We start from the raw sequence: 22,245 nt of genomic DNA, 5'->3' as shown, positions 1-22,245 counted from the left end.
TTCGATCAAGATGTTTTTGCATACCAAATTTCGTCTCGATCGCAAAAGTTCTTGGTGCTTCGATTTTTTTTCAAAAGAGCGTACACATTTTATGAATCTTTACAAAGAAAAGCTTTGAAATGTTTGTTAAATGCATTTATTCAAAATATATAGGTGCTTATTTTTACAACTGTAAATATATTAATAAATAAAATAAAACTCGAAACCAAATGGAAAGAATTGACTTGAATTTAACTGATGAATATGCAAATGACCATACATCTTGTTAATACTGAAATACTCGATAACAGTTTTTAGAATATCAATAAAATTAATAAAACTTTGTTTCTGGAGTTTAAACCTGTTTATAGGAGAATTCTCTTATGCCATACATAATAATTCAATATATATATGTAATATTACGAAAAACATTTTTATTTTTACTCCTGTATGCTAGTAAAACAAAGTGTGAACCCTATCATAAAAACCTGTTTTGCAATCTAATTAATGAACATGTAAATGAATGTGCACCATTTTAATAGTACTACATGTAACTAAGATGTCTTTGAGAAACTCGGCAAAGGATTTATATGGTTTACAAGGTTATCAGTTTTTTTTTTATATGGGTAATGAGAATACCTATGATAGTGCTATGACTGTTAGCTCCATGCACTTGCTGCTGTCTACTTTAGTAATATTTAAGCTGCACAAAGTTAAAAAAAAAAAAAATAGTTGTAATCAATATTTATTTCACTCAAAGTATAGTATTATTTGCAAATATATCCACTTGATTGCTAATGAAGTTTAAGTTCATTAATATGCACTAATACATATATTAAACAACATTGGTTTCAGTTGAGTTTAAAATAAGAAATAATCCTAGTAACTTGTCTAAAATCTATTGCGTTTGCCCAACATTTGGTATATGGGCAGTAAAGGAATATTTCATTAGTTCATAATACAAAAAAAAAAAAAAAAATCTATACTTCTTTAATTTATATCAGTTTTATAGCACAATAAAAATGCATAGAATTGACAGTGGGTCATTATATCATGTTCTAAATACTAAGAAAATTCAAAATAACCAATTTTAAAAAATGAGTTTCATACTTCACTCTGATGAAACAGAGCTTAAACTGCACTGAAGCCCAGCTCCAGTGCTTCTCATTTTTTGAGATTTGATGATCAAATTGAGATCAAGCCATTCATAATCAAGTTCAGAGAATAGAAAAGCCGTGCCACCCACGTCAAAGGCTTTTTCTCCAAGAAGTTTTTAAATTTATGACAGCAGGTTTTTAGTTCCTGAATATACTAGAAGTGGAACCTTTGGAGAATTTAAATACAGGGAACAAAAAAATTTTCACTTGCACAGAACCTTACTTTTTTTCTCAATTTACTACCCGGACTTTGGAGGACAATTTAGAGAATATTTTTATCTCTGTCACATTCTGCTTGACAGCTAGAATTATATCAGCAGGGGTAGAGTTCAAAAAGGATTGCACTCTTCTTTCTTTACTTTCATACTTACAAATTTGCATTAAAATTTCATATGGCCATGCTCTTTGACGCTAAAATTCCTACCCCCATCCCTGGTACCCCATTGTTGGTCTCCCATTTACCTCCTTCTAGTGATTCTCTCTCCCTCCAACACTCCTTCGATCAAATCACTTCTAACATCCCCTCTCCCCTAATGTAGGGGATTTCCTTATGTTAGCACCCGCTTCCTCCCAAGTTCTTTAATTCAAGCATATGTGCTTGGTTTTCTTACAACTTCTTTGCCTAAAATATTCCACATTAATACAACATTAATAACAGTATTCTATATTGCATTATTATGCACTCATACCATTATGACTGACCTCTATACACAAGTGCAATATTCTAAAATTTGAAGTTATTTGATAACTACCTGCCTATATAAAGCATTTTTACAAATTTATGAAATAAAGTAGGACTATTAGGTGTTTGTCTAACTCATTTGTTAGCAAGTTGTGCATAGCATTAATGATGAATGCTTTGAAAAAATATCTAAGATGAAACTTCCTGCTGCTTCTGATGAAATTTCTATGAAACAAAACTTTTTCAATTCTGTATAATTCATGATAAAATAAAATAATTTCAATTTTAAAGCAATTTATTGCTACAGTATTATTTATTACCTGTCTCATGAATTATAATTTGAATTTATTATACAACCAAGTATTTATTATATTGGTTTTAATACTAGTTTAAAAGGAAAATATTTTTAATGACCTACCAAAAATGGTGCGGGTACCTATTAATAGCTCATGATCAAAGTTTTGGTGACACTTGTTCTACATATTACTTAATACAGCCTGAACAGAAAAAGTTTTACTATACATATTTCATGGATAAAGAAATAATTTGATAATAATTTAGAAGATAAATGCAAATTTTATTAAATATTTAATACAAAACTGAATTTTAATGAAACTGTCATATTTTTGACTGGACTGAGTTTTGATTAATTGCATGGCACATGAAAACTATAAGGCTAGCAGGAGAGCAGGACAGTTGTCTTCCTGGAATTTTCTTCACCAAAACAGACTATCTTTGCATTAAAGATGGAAAATTTCAAGAAATGAAAATATGCTAATTTTTCAAAAACAAGAATTTAAAGATCTTGGCTTTAAAGGCTTTAAACTCAGACAGATGGAAAGATATTCTTAGCATCCTAATTCATTATTAAGGGTTATAAAAAAAATCATAGTATTTGTTTAGTAAAAAGAATTTATTTCCTTGTGTGATTAAGTTACAAATTTTTTTTTAAAAAAATTACATTGCTTAGTTCATTTGCCCCCATCAGTAAGTATCTAAAATAACCATATAAGGCAGTGACGGTAAACCACCTATGGCACGTGTGCCACAGTCAGCAAGCAGAGCCTCATCAGCAGGCACACGACTAAAACATTACTTTCTTAATCTATAATCACAATTAAGTAGTTGTCTGTTCTTGAATGTTTCTAAGCCTCGATATCAGATTTTTATATATCGCTAGAAATTATATACATATTTCTTGACCCAATTTATGACATTTCAATTGTTTGGGCCAATCATATTACTTGTTACATGGCAAAGAATATACCAAAGTTGAAGCAGCTAATGTTTGTTAAATGAATTCAAATTTATTGCAGACTGCAGGCGAGTTCCAATACTTTCATTCTTAAATAGATTCCAGTTTTCAGATCTACACATTTTGAGATAACTTATGAATAATTCTAGTTTAATATCTTAAACAGAATGCACAAACATAATGTAAAAACATGGAATTTGATAATACACGAAAGCTTAGTAGGGAAAGCAAGCTTATTCACATGCGCTCAGCCAAAATAAGCCCAAATGAAATCTAAAGTTCGATGTTTAGCAAAGAGTTGTTCGGGTTAACGGTTACTGCTGTTCCCCTGTTCATATTTGAATCTGCAGCCATAGATTGTTGATTGATGAAAATCCAATTCCTTACTATTGGCTAAAAATAATGTTACCTCTTTTTAGTATGTGATTGATTTATATTTAATGCTTCATTTTAAAATTTTGTGCTTTTCTATACTCCAGGTCTTGATTCCTCACAAATAACTCTGGCAAAAAAGGCAAAATTAAACACTAATAGTGGAAGATCATTGCATGAGACATAGATTCCTGTACTTATAGGAATTGTGAAGAATGAATTCTATACTTCGAGAATAAAATCTACTATCAAATTTTTTTCAAGAGCAATTAAAGTCTTTGGGGGGGCAATAATTTTTATTAGCTCAAATAACTTTAACTTTTGTTTGGGTTTCTCTGTATTTAATTATCTTTATGTTTCGAACATGTTTTCTTTTGATTCAACATTTACTTCACAATTTCTTCAACAGATGGTGCTATGTTACTCAATCGCCTGGGTTTCGAAGTATAATGGGTCTTGTGTTCTTCGAGTGTTCCAACTTCATTACACACCTTACTTTTCAATGTGGAATACATGCTCAACAACATCTGTCTGAAGTACACCTAATCGGCCCTGATATTGTACCTGTGAATAGGTGAGTTTTTACTGTCGAGTTTAAAGTATATATCTGCAACTTTTGCAGAGTTTTATACAGTTTAATTCAACAAGATTCTTCATTCATTTAGCGAGTACCGTTTCGAAAGTTTATTCTTTTGTTTTTAACTTGGGCTTGAACATTTGAAGTTGCTTACTGTTATTTATTCTAAAGAGGGTGAATTTCTGTTTCAATTCAATTTGCAGAGGATGTAATAATTTTTATTTAATATCTTAAATGGAATGTACAAATATAATGTAAAAACATGGAATTTGATAATACAGCAAAACACAAAAGCTTAGTAGGGAAACCAAGCTTATTTACATGTGCTCAGCCACAATAAACCCAATAAAGCTGAAAAGGAGCATATGAAATCTTTGAAGTTTAGCAAAGAAATGTTCGGGTTAACGGTTACTGCTGTTACTGTTTGTAATGAACAAGCAACTACAAAGTTTGGGTTCATATTTGAATCTGCAGCCATAGATTGTTGATACATGAAAATCCAATTCCTTACTACTGGCTAAAATAATGTTACCTCTTTTTAGTATACGATCAATTCATATTTAACGCTTAATTTTTAAATTCTGTGCTTTTTATACTCTAGATTATGAACCCTCACAAATAACTCCAGCAAAAAAGGCCAAATTAAACATTGATAGTGAGAGATCATTTCAAAAGACCTGGACAGAATCATTTGGAATTCTTGAACACAATAGGAAAGCATTATTTATTCTGTCCAGGAAAAGTGTTGTGTGTCGCACATCTAGTGTCAGACGACACTTTAACACCAACCACAAGATTGTTGCCGAACTTGATGAAGCTGAAGAGAAGGTGTTTATTGAAGGGAAATTGAGAAATTATAATTACAGAAAGTTGGTTTATTTATTCTGTGCGGGGAAAGTGTTGTGTGTCACACATCACTTTAACACCAACCACAAGATTGTTGCCGACAACCACAAGATTGTTGCCGAACTTGATGAAGCTGAAGAGAAGGTGTTTATTGAAGAGAAATTGAGGAATTACAAGTACAGGAAGTTGGTTTTTACAATTATCTTTCTAAAACAGACCATCTAACAACATCCAGATTTCAAATTTCACTGTGCCTGGCAAAACATGGTAAGCAGCTATCTGATGGGAATTTAATCAAAGAGGTCATGTTGTTTGGGAGTAATTCCCTCTTTTATGACTTTCCAAATAAGGACAAAATTTTAAAATGCATCGCTGATATGCCGCTTAGCAGAAATACTGTTAAAGATCGTGTCCTGTGGATGGCAAGTGATATTGGTCAGCAGCTCACAATTGACTGACAAAAGGCAGCATGTTTTTAATGCGCTTGGCACAGATATAAATAACGATGCAAGGTCAGCAATAATTTAGCATTATTCTAAAATTGTAATTTTAGACATTTTATTTTAAATGTCAGTTTGAGAAAATTGAAAACAAATTGAAACCCAAATGCACTGCTTATCAAGCCAAAACACCACTAGAAATGTTTATGTTTGGCAAGGAATTTCTAGAACATTTGACATTTGAATCCAATAGGTACAAGTTACAAATTCATAGTAAAATGAATTCAATCACAATCGATGAAATGAAGGTATTTGGGGGGATCTGTATGTACATGTCAGTTGTTGATTTACCATTTAGAAGATGGTAATGATCACTGCAAACAAGGCAGAAAATGATTTCAAATGCAATGACCGTAAATCACTGGGAAGAGATTTGTATGCATGTATGTATATGCATGCTGTCCACAGTAGTGAACAAACTGTAGCAATTATTTAAAACGAAATTTGAATAAAAATATTTTTTTATTATTATTACTAAGGTTATTTTAAGTAGAAAAAATACAAACATTTTTGTTTAACTTTTCTAGATTCTTTATATGCAACAAAGGGTTAATGCAAAATGCTACCTGCAACTGCTAGATATGAAAGATGTTATGCTTAATGGAATATAATTTCTTTGTGTATAAGCTTCATGCAAGACAAAGCACTTTCTCATATTTTATCTCCAGTAAAGTAGTTCTTGGCAAGCACATATAACAAAGACTACTTAATTAGCCATTACTTCAAAAATAAATTATCCCTTGCTAAATAATTCTGACAAAACTGACTTTCGGCTGTGTGGTAATTCAAAGACCTGTGCATACTGAAGTGCTTTTTTAAGTGGGGCTACAAAATACTACCACAAAACCTCCTGCACCAAACTGGATAACTGTTATATGCTTTTAACAAATAATGTTCGCATTCACTTGAAAAGTGTAACGAGCAAATAGAATAATCAGTGTTATAATATGCTTGAAAACATTTACCTGAGTTTAGCACAGAATTCTGCCATTTAAAGCACCTTTTATTAATTAATACTAGAAATAAAGCACTTTTTGTTGCCAGAAAAATGCCCTTTTATAAAAATAATTTGTTTATAAACCACATTCAGATATGGTAGTTCTTTCAGTTTTTCTGAATATTTGAAAAATGTAAGAATTTCTGGCAAATCCCATATACATATCAAGTTGTTAAAACTTGTTCTGCAAATATTTTTCAAACAGAAAAGAAAGAAAGCCTAACTGAATTGCCTTTTAATTATATGCAAATATAAATTGGGTATCATTGGTAAATATTAAAACAAAGAATTTCCAAAATGCAAAAATATTAGGCTACTGGAAAGCAGTTATAAAAGTATCTTCTGTCATTTAGAAAGAATATATATGTTTTTAAAGGAACACCTACAATTTTAATTGAGTGTAACTGGCAAAAGGGGTGGGTAGTGTTTTCTAAGATACCGTTCACACAGGTATTTAAAATTCAGAAACCTCTATAAATGGAATTAGCAATGTTGAGTTTGTTAGATGACTATTCCAGCACTAAACACACAAAGCCCTTCATAAATACTAACCACTTTTTTCACAAAAAACACCTCGGAGAAAACAAAAATTCAGATTGTAGATGGGAAAATCAAACAGAATAGCACACGATAAAATACATTTATTACTCAAATTCTAGACCTTTTCTATTATAGAAAACCACATGCGAAATAGTTTTCTAAAAGATATGTGTGCCAATGTTGCATTTTGGGTTCTTATCACTTATAACAAAATTCTTGTTTTCGAAGTAATTATTGCCAACAATTACTTTAAATGTGTCATTCTATTTCATTCTTCCATTGGGGGGAAAAAAATAAAATATATTTTTGTTCGTTTGAAAATTTTACCATAATCAAAATAAGCTGACTACAAAAATATGTTTACTCACTGAAATATAACTGGCATGTGTTGCCCTAAAATGGGAAAGATCCAGAATTCGAACAAAGTGGGATCTGACAAATTAAACAATTTGTAATAAACTCAACAATTTCATTTATCAAAATCTCATGAATACACTGGGGGAAACGGTGTAGCACCAGGGTGCCTGGGTCAAGGACCCTACCCCTTGTAAAACAGATATGTTATTTTGAATACTGTCATGAGTAACTAGTATATACTTAGAATTATATATATATAATTAAATCATGTTTAAACATTTTTTTAAATTATAAGAATAGAAATAAAATAAGAGATAAATTAAAAGAAAAATTTCTAAGAAGACTAAAGTGTGCGTCAGGTTTCAATAGACCTGAAGAGCTATCTGGGAAGGCCGAGAAAGGAGGAGGCATGAATACATTAGCTAAGCATTTCATCCAAAATTAAGACATGAATTTAATGCAGGATCCTTTGAGCTTTAAATAATTAATATCCATATGGTTGAATTACTTCAGCAAGTGTAAAACTTCAAATTTATTTCTAAAAAACTAGATAGAAGAAGCTGTGGTACAATAACCTACTCTAAATGAATAAGAAAATTTAATACCTTTTCTTTCAAATTTCATTTCATTAGCATCAGTGAGAGGAGATGACTCTGTAATGTAAAATAAAATATATATACATATACTTTGAAAACTAGCAATTAAAGTGAGATAAAAACTAGAAAAAAATACTTTCAAAATTATCATGCTGGCATTTAGTACTTCATATTTTCAGTTTAAGAAATTACTACTATGCAATTTGTTAAGACTACTATATAATTTTTTAAATTACAATTATCATGCTTTAATTACACTTTAGCTTAGAAGTTTTACAGGTCTACTGAAGCTCAAGATGAATTCATAAATGCATTAACATTCGGCAAGTGTCTATGCATACAGTATGGCACTTTTAAGTTATGCTTAGAAAAGTAGCAGTACAAAAGACGATTACCTAGCTTTAAACAGCTTAATAAGCAATCTAGTTTCTTCAGATTCAATCCACAATATTTAAGAAATAAAGAAGACAATGATGAATATTCACTTGGATTTTTATAATTCTTGGAAATTAAATAAAAGCTAGTATGTTTATTTTTCAATGAATTTTAAATACAGCATATTTGTTCTGTAAACTTTAATTCGAAAAATTTGCATTTAAAAGGTTGCTTGTTAATACTTAAATTACTTCACTTACTACATATCACTGACACAAAAACCAACAGTAAGCTACAAAGGATAATTTCTCATTAGCCTCAGAAAGGTGCCAAAATATTTTGGCAAATAATTTGTCTATTTACCATTATCTAGCACTGGAATATCTTCAAGATTGCATTTAGCAACATTTTCTTTGACTGTATTACCACATTTTGTGATATCCATCGTCGATTTTTTTTTTTTTTTTTTTTTTTTAATCGATTTTAACAAAATGTGGTTTGGTACAAAAATCTTCCTAAAATCATGTTGATAATGTGTGTCCTAACACTTCTTCAGTCTTAATTAGAAGAACCTCATAGAATCAGGGATTATATTCTTTATTAATTGTAGTTCTATATTTTATGCTAATATTGACTATTTCATGAAAAAATGATATAATATACCGATGTGCATGCCACAACAAATTACAAAACACTGAACCGGCAGCATGCTCAATTAAAAGGGCCAATAAAACAATTAATATATCATCAAACAAATGCTAGTAGCAAAGTAAAGACAAGATCAATTATATGAGAACTGCCAACTTCTACATCTCCAAGAAAGTTTAAGAAAAAAAATATCACCAGAGATAACTTAAAGAGGATTTACGTTTCACAAGCTGATACAGTATGAAATTTCTCAAGATTGAAGAAACAAGGCGAATGAAATTTGTACAAGAGTTTATTCAAAACTTGCTCACATAAAATTTCAAGCTTGATCTCCAGAATGAATGAGAAATTAGATTTCAGATGGAGTTTTAAAAGAAAAAGTTCATAGCTGAGTGAACTTAGAAAGTATAACTTTCATGAAATTAAGCAGATTAAAATGTTAAATCTTCTGCTGTCTAACTGCTGAAACCCACCACGATCTACCTATAAATAACTGATTCATAATTATGATACTTAAAACATATAACTATGGCCATAAAAGGCCATTCCCACTGGGCTTTATCTCAGCTAACGGAGTCAGTTCCATGTGTCAACTAGCTCTGCTATGCCTGCAGTTCAGATTTTTCAACTTGCTACCCTATAGAAAAAAATCTGGTTTTGGAGATGGGTTGGCTACATCAGTTGTCTCCATTAGCTCAGATGAACCCTAGTGGGAATGGCCCTTAAGAGATATCATTTAATATAAGGAAGCAATCCTGACATGATAAAAGAAGCCCAAATTGACTTAGAATATGCTTTTTGAAGTTCTCTGTATATATTAATTAACCTTAAAATAATTTAGTGTTCACATAAGCCATAAGTCCAATAGCTCACAAAAGAAACAAATTAAACATATACAAGTTTGTACGTGCAGATTCAGATCTCAGGTGAGCAAAATAATCTGATTTTGAACATTTTTCTCATTTTCTAACAGCTTAAAACTTGATATTCAGTGCAAGATATTTATAAACTGCACTGCTGTGCACAGTTTTTTTTTTTTTTTCTTACATCAAAATAATGCTAAATCAATTTATGGTTATGTCAAGCTAATCTTGCTGCAACCTATATTCATCAAATTCCTACTATTTTGAAAGAGAGAGAAATTCAAATGCACTAAGGATGTTCCCATTAAATAAAAGTTATGATCTAAGTACAAAGTACTTTAATTTAGGCAATTTTCAAGCAATTTATTAACATGCATCACACAAGAAACTGTGCTCTTAGTTATCAACAATTTTACCTCATTATGTGCAGAACTGTTGTGCCTTTTATATATTTTATGCATGAGACAATGCTTCTACACACCTGTTAATATAAAAATTATATACAGATAATGCATAGATGCAAAATCAGAACTTTCACCAATTTACGCCCCATTTATATGCTCTTCAGGCACACATTCACATAAGAATAAGAAGCTCTGCTTTAACCCTATCTTTTGGGACAAAGAGGTGACTAGTTTAGTAATATTCAGATCATTATTTACTTAGCAGCAATAAACCAAATAAATGAAAAACATTATTTTAAAAATATGTGTCATGCATCATTAAAATCATTTATCTGTGTAATTTTTCTCATCACATTTTTAAAACTCAGTTATCTAACAAGTTGATAACTATGCCAATCTAATGTGTGTTATTTGTTCTCAACAGCAAATTTACATATCAACTAATTCAAGACTTAGTTTTCCTTTGAGTAAAAAAAAAAAAAAAAAAAAAAAAAAAAAAAAAAGTACTGAGCAATTCCTGAACATGCACTGAATCTGCTAATAAATTTGAAAAACAGCTTGCAGAAGATAAAAAATACATGAATGAAGACAAAGTATTTACACATTAAGTATTCTTGAAATGAAGTGATACTTAAAACATATAATTAATTCAAGCTGAGTTAATCAATTAACATACAACAAGAATCAATAGTCTTTTATACATGGATTAACTTTTAACAATTTAGTTTACACAAACCTATACTGGACTATTTGCTGAGTTATAATTATACTTTATTAGATCACACAATGCATGATTGTTAATTAAATTATATGTAATGGAAACTTTTACTCTCTGGTTTATCCCAAACTGATATTTGTCTGAAATGATTTGATGCATTCTCTAGATTTTAGAGTACTGTATAGGGTGTTTATAACAAGTCTCCTGCCCTGCAAAGCATGCTGGGTGATACATATTAATCATATCCTTAATTGCTGTCAAGACCCTGGTGGAATTTATAACAATTCCATAAAATAAGACTAGACATTAAAAATTAACATAACCTAATCAAACCAGTAGAATTTACTATTCTTTTTATGTTCCACAAACATTGGAAACTCCTACATCATAAAAACTTAGAATGCATCAGAATATGATAATTTACAATTGCTTGATCCACAAATATTTGTAATCTGCACTTATTTTTGGATGCAAACAAAATTTCAATTTCTAGAAAATTGAGTCTTGTAAATTAATATAGATTTTTCTTACATAAATAAGCTAACAAACTTTTTGACAAAAGTATGCTACATTTATTACATTTTGATTGAAAAAGCATACCTGCTTTATTAAGGAATTTAATTAACATTTTCTTATGAGCATTAGTACTTTCTTTTTACAGCAAACATGAATTATAAATCTGTAAATTTTTCATTTTAAATAAATCCTTAAACCTTTGTATCCTTTCTCTCTTTTAAAATAAATTATGCATTCATGTGATAAACAGAAGTAAACAATAAACTGATTCTTAACTTTTCTGAAGTTTTCCCTCAAATGTATCTCTTAGCTGGTTGGGTTACATTTTATGCAATGAACAAATTTATTTAACCAGCAGTAAATAGGAACAGATTCTTAAAAATAGCAATTGTACGCTGAGGCCCCTTCCCCAAAAAAGCGGACAGTTTTATATCTCCCATTCTAATGGGCCAGTTGACGAAATTCAGCTTGCGTTTCTCATGTCTCGAAAGCGCGACTTAGGATATGTATTAGATTTATATATAGCATTGTTCTAATATAGGTATTTTGACACAAAATTGAAATTTTTCTGAAATAACATACCATTTTTTTCCATATTTCCATTATACGACTCAAATTAGGCCAGAATACCAAGTTTTGTAAAAATCACACAAGTAGTTTTTAAAACATGAGCTCTCAAAATTTTAGCTCCTCAATGTTAATTATGTTTGGTATATATTTATTAATCTCTCTTTTTTATTACACTTATTTAATTCTTCCTTTCACATTTCAAAATTCAGGTTCATTCCAAATAAAATTCACCCATTTTTTGATGATTTATTTTTAAAATTTGTATTTTTAAATAAATTTTATAATTTTTTCAAAAAATTTTTTGAATTATAATCTATAAAATTTTACCATCATCTTAAAGTAGACGTATTTCTAAGCATAACTGCAAAAAATTAGTTTTTTATTCAAAATTTCTGAAGATATACGTGAATTTATATATTGGCTCATTTTGAAATTTGGCGTATTTGTTGAAAGCAATTAAACATTAAATGTGGTTTAGACATATTGCTAAAATTATTTGAAAGTAGGAACAATGTGGCTTTTTTTGCTCATGCACAATGGAAAAAGGTAGGAACGAGGTGAACTTTTTTCCGCTCTGGCATAATGGAAGGGAAAGGAAAATTAAGAAGGTCGGCAAGTGAATTCTTTTTGGTGCAACTGAAAAAAAATTGCCCCAAGATAAATTTTTGAATTTCTCCATAAATTTCGCACCAAATTTTACAAAATTTAATATCTAGGCATAATCCGAGTCGTAGAATCGAAATATGGAAAAAAATTGGTACGTATTTCAGAAAAAGTCTGATTTTGTGTCAAAATACCTATGTTAGAACAATGTTATATATAAATCTAATACATATCCTAAGTCGCGCTTTCGAGACAAACACACAATCTGAATTTCGCCAATTGGCTCAGTAGAACAGCAGATACAGAATTGTCCCATTTTTTTTTTTTTGTGTGTGTGTGTACAGTGCACATTTTCCTGGAATTAAAAATAGAAAACATGGCAATAAAGTCAGAGAAAATTTAACCCTTTGTTGCATCATGTCCACTCTAGTAGACAAAAGTTTAAATTTCCTTATTCTTCTGTAGATTCCATTCCTGCGTTTATTCATTCTTTAATATTAGAACTTTCAACTGTCGATCATAGATGGCTATATAGCATCACTAAGTAAAGCATTGCTATTTGGAAAATGGCTGCTACTTCTGTTTCCATGTTAGTACAATTTCTTATAGTAAACATTATATAATATTGCTTACATTTTCTTATACTGCCATTTTTTTTTTCATAATTAGTAATTTTAGACATTTTATTTTAAATGTCAGTTTGAGAAAATTGTGGAGTGGGTAGCTAAAGATCTACCAAAAAGAGTGAATTGAAACCCAAATATACTGCTTAACAAGCCAAAACACCACTGGAAATGTTTATATTTTGCAAGGAATTTCTAGAACATTTGACATTTGAATCCAATAGATACAGGTAAAAAAATTGTAGCAAAATGAATTTAATCATAATTGACAAAATAAAGGTATTTTGGAGGATCTGTATGTACATGTCAGTTGTAGATTTACCATTTAGAAGATGGTAATGATCACTGCAAACAAGACAGGAAATGATTTCAAATGCATTGACCGTACCGTAAATCGTTGGGAAGATATTTGTACGCATGTACGTATATGCATGCTGTCCACTGTAGCAATTATTTAAAACGAAATTTGAATAAAATTAATTTTTTTAATTATTACTAAGGTTATTTTAAGTAGAAAAAATACAAACATTTTCGTTTAACTTCTCTAGATTATTTGTATGCAACAAAGGGTTAATAAAGCTAAAATTTCAATTCTAACATTTTTTTTCTTCAAAATTCTAAGTGTTGCTGATCCAACAGCATACATGTATAATGGCATAATGGTATATGCATAATGGCAGAATTTGCAAGGTAAGCCTTAGAAGCCAGGATTTTTTTTTTTTTTAATACTGTATTTACTCCCCCCTTTTTAATACAAAAATTACTTTAAAAGAAATATTTGATGGATATATCTTTATGGAACAAAATACTTCAATTTATCTTTACGAGAGTTCCTTGCTTCTTCAAAAATTTTTCTTGCATTTATCTCTTTTGCTCTCGGCTATGGCTTTTCATATTAAATAACACTTCAGGAATAAGTACCTCTTGGTTATATATTTATGTGCATATAAAAAATTAACATAAAATTTCAAAATGGAAAAATAAAGGAAATTCAGAAGGACATGAGCTATAATTCCTTAATCCTGTTATCCATATAAATCTTGATTCCAATGTGATGTATTTACGTCATTCAAACCAGATTAAAAGATGACATATTAAGCACAGCTGAAAAATATTCTAAAATCCTTGATTTTGTTTTGAAACAAGAATTATTTTATTTTTCTATATAATTTTTTATTTCAAATTGTTTGACTTGATTTTAGATTTTTAAAAAACAAAGCATCACTCAACTTTGCTTCCTGAAATCATCAGATTTTTTTTTCCCATTAATCAATATTTACTATGATAATTCTGAATTTTGTTCCTTTCTGAAGTTTGAGATTTGTCTATTAATTACTGTGCAATATTTAAAGAAGTCCTTCATGCACATTTCATAGCAAGAAAGCAACCTAGATTAATAACAACTCTTCATGTGCATTACTTCTGCATCTCTTTTTCAAGCTGATATCTCTAAAGATAATTTTTAAATGTGTTTTAAGCTTAACAGAGAAGAAAATAGCTAAATAAATATATATACATAAAAATATATAGCACATTAAAAGCTTAAAAATTATTATTAATCAAGGGAAGAATCCCTGAAATTTTCATTCGCAAAGTTATTTTCCTCAAGCATTCTCCTACAGCAAATTTCAGTTAAAACAGCCTGTTAAAAAATGGTCTTGGGGCCCAATATTAAGTATTAAGAAAGCTTACGATGAGACAACACTTTCAGGGAAGAAGGAAAAAAAAAATTAGATTTCCTTATTTATATTACAATTTCCTAGAATTGGATAGGTTATTCTGGAGAGGGAGATAACAAGAATTTCAAATCCTTACACTCTGTTTTACATTCTTAAAAACGTGTTGGGCAAATATGTTTAGGAAACTGTTATGCTACAATGAAAAATACCAACAGAAAACAGGTCAAATCGCTCAGCTTGCTGAATATCCAAAAAATAACCAGTTAATCTTATTTTGAAATATTATAAAAAATGTTGTGTTTCACAGAAAATATTTTAAATCATTAACTTGCAGATTAGAAATAAAGCAAAATTTCATTAAAAAAACTTTTTTTTAAATTCTATAATTCAAAAGATGCCAACATCAATGCAATAAAATAACCTAGAAAATGAATTCATGGGAATATTGGGTTATTTATTTGTACAACTGATAGTTGACATCAATGAACCTGCTAAGTAGCAGAATTCAATCATCAGGGGGAAAAAAAAAATTATGTAGATAACCCAAAAAAGTTTTAGCTTTTTATTCCTCTTACAAACTGGCAATGTTTGTCATTTCATGTAATCTGTAAACAACACATCTCCATTCTATTTCAATTAATCTTATTTTGAAATATTATAAAAAATTTTATGTTTCACAGAAAATATTTTGAATCATTAAATTGCAGAATAGAAATAAAGAAGTTTTATATAAAAAAAAGGAACTTTTTTTTTAATTCAAAAGATGTCAACATCAATTGCAATAAAATAAAAATCTAGAATAATTAATTTATTTCACGGTTAATAATCGGTTATTTATTTGTACAGCTGATAGTTGACATGAATGACCTGATAAGTAGCAAATTCCATCATCAGGAAAAAAAGTGAAGACAAAACAAAAAATTTTTGGCTTTTAGTCCTCTTACAAACTGACAATGTCAGTTGTAAAATATAACCGTCCCCCCCAAAACAAAAGCTAATGAAAACTGATAAATATGCTTTGGACAGACAGATATGAATCTTAAGGTGATAAGAATAGATCTAATTATGCTGATTATATGCTGATACAATTTTCCAGGCACCATTAGAAAATATAAAAATAAATAAATAAATAAATAAAATACATATAGAAAGAACAGGAAAATTAAGTGACAGATTAGTTTTTGCTTTCAAGCTTATGTCCAAACAATATATTCAACCATAAAATATTCTGTATTAACTGGACAAGTATATAAAGTATTCACCATAACTTCTGTTAACTTCTGTTTCTGGAAGATCCCTTTTGGCTTTAAGCTCAGCTTTTCGTTTTTCTCTCATAATTTTCTTTGCTTTCCTTTCTTCCTCAAGAAGGTGCTCCATTTCAGCTTGTTTGATGGCTCTTTTCTCTGAATAATGCAACAAAATTTCAGCAACATGTAAAACATTTTTTTTACAGGTGAAGCAAAGTTAGAAGATGAAATTTAAAGCTTCATACATTGAGAGGGCAGAAGTCAAAGGATAAATACCAAATTATCTAGTTAATCTTTCTCATTCTCAGCTGGCAGCTACATGTCAAGTCATGGAATTAATGAGTCGCCAGTAACATTCTCCAGCTGCCCACAATTCTACAATGTAGGTTATAATTGTTAGCTTAATAAGTTGATCATATGCTTTTCTCCAATAATAGTTTAATAAGTTGATCATATGCTTTTCTCCAATAATAGTTTAATAAGTTGATCATATGCTTTTCTCCCACTGTGCACCCCAACTACTATAAGACAAGTACTAGTTTTATATCAAGGGAATGTCATACCAAACATGTAAAGACAGTGGAATGATCTTTAATCCACCTTTTGGTAATAAAAGACAGGACAAATGCTGCATTACTTTGTTGGAAATATTCATTCAACTAGATGATTAACAGGCACAAAGAGATGCAGATGAACTTCAAGATAGTCATAACTTTGCAACATTAATTTTAATTTTATAAGTTATTTTAACTAATAATTAACTAATAATAATTTTCAAAGTTACTTTTTACTTTGAAACCCTTTCATTTAAATTCTTGGTTTTCACTTACAACTCTTTACTAGAATGAGTTTTTAGCATTATATTGCATGTAAATGAGGTAGAAGGAGTATTTAAAGAAGGTTCAGCTTACTTCAGTAGGAGAGCTTAGGAGTCCTTAGTGGCACGTGTTTGCCGACATGTTTGCCATCATGCTACTTCGTTATTAAGCTAACTATACTTGGCCGTACTGCACGTGCCTGTTGATAATCGCTGGCTAATTTAATTAAGGGGCAACTATGTTAGTTAAATGTGTCTAGCTTCAGCTAAGTCAGTTTAGTTTAATATTATTAGATTAGTTTCTTATTTTAATTTAAAGCCCAAGTAGAGGTTTTCCTGTAAGTCTAAGAAGGAGCCATCTACTATTATTTGAGTGAATAAAAGAGTATTTTAACCCTTCTCTGGAATTTGTCATTAAATACTTGGACTCGGCGATAAGTCACTAACACAGTTCAATAAGTTTTCTACATTCAGCATAGACAAAGTAGTTTGGAATATTATAACTTCAAACACATAAGACAGAGTAGTGTACACCATATGAGCATAGCTTACAGTATCACAGAGCTGCTTAGATAGTGTCTTGCAGAAAAAGGGTACAGTATTTCATTAGATCTACCCCACACTCATGAGCACAAAACAATTGGAATATAGATTCACTAGACTATGTTAGATACCATTAATGAATATTTAATTCTCTCCTACCTCAAAATCAGTTATTCAGTTCTGTGCCACTGTTCCAGCAATATGACATGATAAAGTCCTTGGCTACCACATCTCATGGCATGCTATGATGGACAGTCTCTAAAAATGTTTTACACTTTGAAATTTGCAATGGTTTTAAGCAGCTTGTCTGTTGGCCATCATACTTTGAGGCAGACATTAAGAATTTATTATTTCATTTGCATATGGCTGGTGTTCATAAATTTGTGTGTTTATGAAGACAATGCATCACAATGAACTCTTAGCATCTCAAAGCACATCTCCAGCAATGTACTGGCTGTATCTCTGCAATTTTCTGATGCCCTATCATATGCTCAAAGTCTGATAATTTGTGATGTGCAATTATGTGTAATAAAAATTTCTGTGAAATGAATGAAAGTAAAGATAACTAATTTTCAGATTAACTAAAAAGCCATCAAAGTATGACATCCAGAGCACAAATTATATACAAAATGCTACTTTAACTACAACTCCTGTGACGTTCAAATTTTCATTCAATATTCAGAATAAATTATTAATAACGGGTACTAACATTTTCGATTTAATATGGTCAATGAAAAAGAAAATAGGACTTTCATAAGCATTTGGAGAATGGGGTAATTTTTGAGATAAAAAATTTACAACTAATTTGATGTTGTTTTATAGTAAGTATAATTGCTTTATGTTTATCCTGATGAATAAATGAATTATCTGCAATCTACAAAAGACTCAAAGATAGTTATTTTGAAGTTAACTGAATTAAAGCTTACAAATTGATAATAGGAATCTGTCAATATGTACTACAAACAGCTACATTTTTATTTCAAAAATTATCAGCTTAACATGGAAAAACAGATGACTGTTGTGACTGAATAATGCAACAGCATGCTGCGAATTAAACACAAATAATTTACAACAGATAACAAGCATTGATTATAAAACAATAACTTTTACTTTATTCACAATGTATTTATGAAAGATAAATATTCTATAGCAGTAGTCCCTTAAGGCTCCTATTTTTTTTTTTTTTTTTTCTAACTGTATTGCTGAGAGTATATGAAGAAATACATTTGTAGTTATTGAATAAAGGGTTTATCTACCATAGCCGTTTTGCTACATCTGTTTATTTCAAGAATAATATGCTAAAAACAAAAACTATCTCAACTGGCCATTGACTGCATCTTCATCATTATGTACAAGTTCCTGTATCATTTCTTTAATGTCATTATACTAAACTTCGAATATTATATATACATATATTTATAATAACACTAAATTACGATCAGTGCTTACCAAATAGCCTAATGCTACAGAATTTTAATGTAGTAGTATTTCAGTGCTTCTCATTTAAGGTCTTTTGGGAAAATTGCCAACAAATCAAAAACAGAATTGCATACGACTTATGTTATAAAACTTAACCATAACTTTTAACACATATGAGGTTTGTTTCCAATGATATAGATAAATATTCAAATCACATTTGTATTTTTCACACCTGCTGTTTCATTAAATATTATACATTATTATTTTTTAGATGACAATACATGAAATTCAACTTTTGTATTGTTGAATTTTATAAAGTAGAATTCAAAAGAAGCTGAGTTTTGAGGAAACGAAATGCTTCTTTCTTTACGAGAAAAGAGAAAATGAAACAAAATGCACTCAAATAAAAAAAATGAAACAACTCCTCTGAAATAGATTATGGATTATACTAAATTTTATTTATTTTATTTTGACTTTAGTATAAAAATAAATCCATAATATCCAGAGATGGATTTATGGGATCTTTCAGGACATAATCATGAGGGGTTCCCAAAATCATTAATTATTTTTTAAAAAGTAGTAAACATGCTGTGTCTTCTGGGAAAGGGCTCCTAAAAGTTCAGGTAAGATGGACTCCCACTGCATAAATCCACGTTTCCATATACTGTTTGTCATACCCCCTTTTGTTAAAGCAAAACAGCAGTTACATTCAAGAATAACTTTGCTACGTATGGTACATTAAGATCAAAACAAAAATGAATATTTATAGGACAGACCTCTTAAGTCATTCTCATCAGACATTTAAACTGACGATGCACAATTAAGTTTAGCTGCTGCTGATATATAACAATAAGTACAACAACTATTTTAAAACGCATGACAAATTATCATAATTAAATTATTCATGTCATTAACATAAAAATAACAGAAAATCAATGCCATACTTAAAAGAGGAAAAGCGTAGTAACATGGAGAAACACTAAAAAACATAAACTTTAAAAAAATGTGGACAAAAGAGTTCAGTTTAATAATATATATTTTAACACATTGTAGTAATTAGCAAATTACTTGGCAGTTAGTTTAATTTTACAGAGACAGGTGGAATTTTAAACCAAAATCTTGACTATAAACTATGTCCTTGCCTACAGTAGAATACTGTACTTCTGAAAAACCAGCTCAGTACACTGTGAACTACATTATCAGAAAAATGCTTTTAAGCTCTTAGAATGAAATTAATTTACTTTAACTATTTTAATCATTTTAATAATATAGTTAATATATAAACTGCTTGCAGACATTCAAACAGCATTTGATTTTTTAAAATGCATAAATACATATCAAACATACAATTTTAGTCATACAGTAGGATACTGCTTAATATAATCTCGGTTAATGTTATTCAAATACTGTTATCAAATTTTCCGAGTCCCGGCCATTTGTATGCAAAAATATATAAAATACATCACTTACTGCTGTCGGCAATTTAATTAATATGATCAAAATATTATAGAATGGATTTTTGAATAAAGTTACCAAGAGGATGTATAGCTAAACAGACTGGTTTTAATTTTAGTCAATGATTTAAAACTACACAAAAAGCAACCTTAATTTGGCATAGATTTTTGAATAACTCTATAAAGTTTGAGGCGATCAGACATGGTCCCTCTTCTTCAGACGAAAAAAAATTTCTGCAAAATTTGTTTTTACTTCTGAAAAAAATTTATAATAAAATATGGTTGCTTTTTTGCATAATTTTAAACTTTACACTGGCAAGTTTTCTTCCAATCTCAATAAATCAATAATGTACAAAAGAACACATTTTCCAAGTTTTACAAAGATCTACTAGACCAGTGTTTCTTAATGGGAACAGCAGTAGGGACTCACCAAAAATTTAGCAATTTTGATATTTCTTTAACTTATTATAATAATTTTACAATTACCAAATATTTTTACATAATATATTAGAAAATAGATAAAGATAAGATAATACAGACAAAGAAAAAATGAAAATGTTTCGACACTTTTTCACAATAAAAATGTTAATTTTACTTTAAAATTTAAAGTTAATGCACTAAAACTGCAATATTACAGTACACATGAAGAAACTGATAGCTTCACTCACACGTGTCGGATTTGCGCAATGCTCTTGGGGGTCCCACAAAAATTTTCGTAAATATTATGGAGTCCCCATACCAAGAAGTTTAAATCAAAAAACCTCTTCATTGTGTTGTAAGCTTTACATTTTCATGAATGTTCAAATCAAGGAAGTGCTCATTTATTATATAGTCACTTTTATTTACTTTATCATTCATAATCACCCCTTTCGATCACTTTATAATCATGGACAATAAGAAAAGGCATGGATCTCAGTCTAGATAATGTCAATTTGTTAAATCTTATTAGACCTGTTCTCCGAACTCAATCAATAGAATCCAGTTCTTCAAGTTACAGATTTCTGAATCTGGTACTTACGTATTAACGCAACCAGGCCAAAATTTGCATAAATTGCCAAATTTGATGACCCTACTTACGGCAACCCTACGTGTTATACGAAAGTTTATTTGTAAAAAGAAAAAACAACACTGGGCGTGTGCTACCACAGCAATGGGTTTTCGGCGGAATTATTAATTACCACAGCAATGGGAGCGAGAAAAGAAAGAGACTATTTTGGTTACTGTACCTAACAGAAGCGCCGTTACCCTCATGGAAAAAATTTGCGAAAATATCAAGGAAGGAAGCATCATTTATTCGGATTGCTGGAAAGGATACAATACAAGTGAGTTCGAAAATGCTGGATTTATGCATGGAACTGTTAATCACAAATATAACTTTGTGAATCCCAACACGGGCGTTCACACACAACATGTAGAGCGCATGTGGAGCTCAGCCAAATGGCGCAACAAAAAAAAAAAAAGAGACGAACAGCCCGTTATCATCTTGACTCATACCTTATCCAATTTATATGACGCCAAGCTCAAGCTGTTAATGGCGAAAACAGTTTTCAATCAGTGCTAAAAGCAATAGCCAAAAGATTTCCACCGAAAAAATAATTCTGCAACTTATTCAAATTCGAAACTGGAAGGGTTTAATTGCTATTTTATATTTTAAAACAAAATAATATAAAAAACTGTATTAAAAATTATCTGTAATTAATAAATGTACATTTTCTTTCTATTCCTACTTTTTTACTCAAACTTACAAATCACGCCAACCTGGTTGCGATAATACGCAAGTACCCTGAATCTTTCTTACGAAAGATTTCAGAGAATCGTGAAGCTAATGTTTGCAAAATTTAAAACATGTAATGCATGTGTACAGCAAAATGATGCAATGCTCAGAAAGCATTGAGGGCTTGAAATACA

The 22,245-nt window shown here is 29.9% G+C and overlaps 1 protein-coding gene across 2 annotated transcripts in view; it reads right to left on the bottom strand.

The window, feature by feature from the left end:
* LOC118195983 (uncharacterized) overlaps window positions 1-22,245 on the bottom strand; it is a 35,234-nt gene that overhangs the window by 1,744 nt on the left and 11,245 nt on the right. For both annotated transcript variants that reach the window (XM_035367334.2, XM_035367333.2), the window contains 2 exons: window positions 16,120-16,260; window positions 7,868-7,915 (listed from right to left, as the gene is read on the bottom strand). In XM_035367334.2, the coding sequence (XP_035223225.1) occupies window positions 7,868-7,915; window positions 16,120-16,260 (189 nt within the window). The remainder of the gene's footprint in view (window positions 1-7,867; window positions 7,916-16,119; window positions 16,261-22,245) is intronic.

Source organism: Stegodyphus dumicola, chromosome X1 (genome assembly GCF_044657685.1).
Source record: "Stegodyphus dumicola isolate Sdum_Otavi_A_Nest chromosome X1, ASM4465768v1".
Lineage (NCBI taxonomy): Eukaryota > Metazoa > Arthropoda > Arachnida > Araneae > Eresidae > Stegodyphus > Stegodyphus dumicola.
This window is presented reverse-complemented; position numbering and strand designations above follow the sequence as displayed.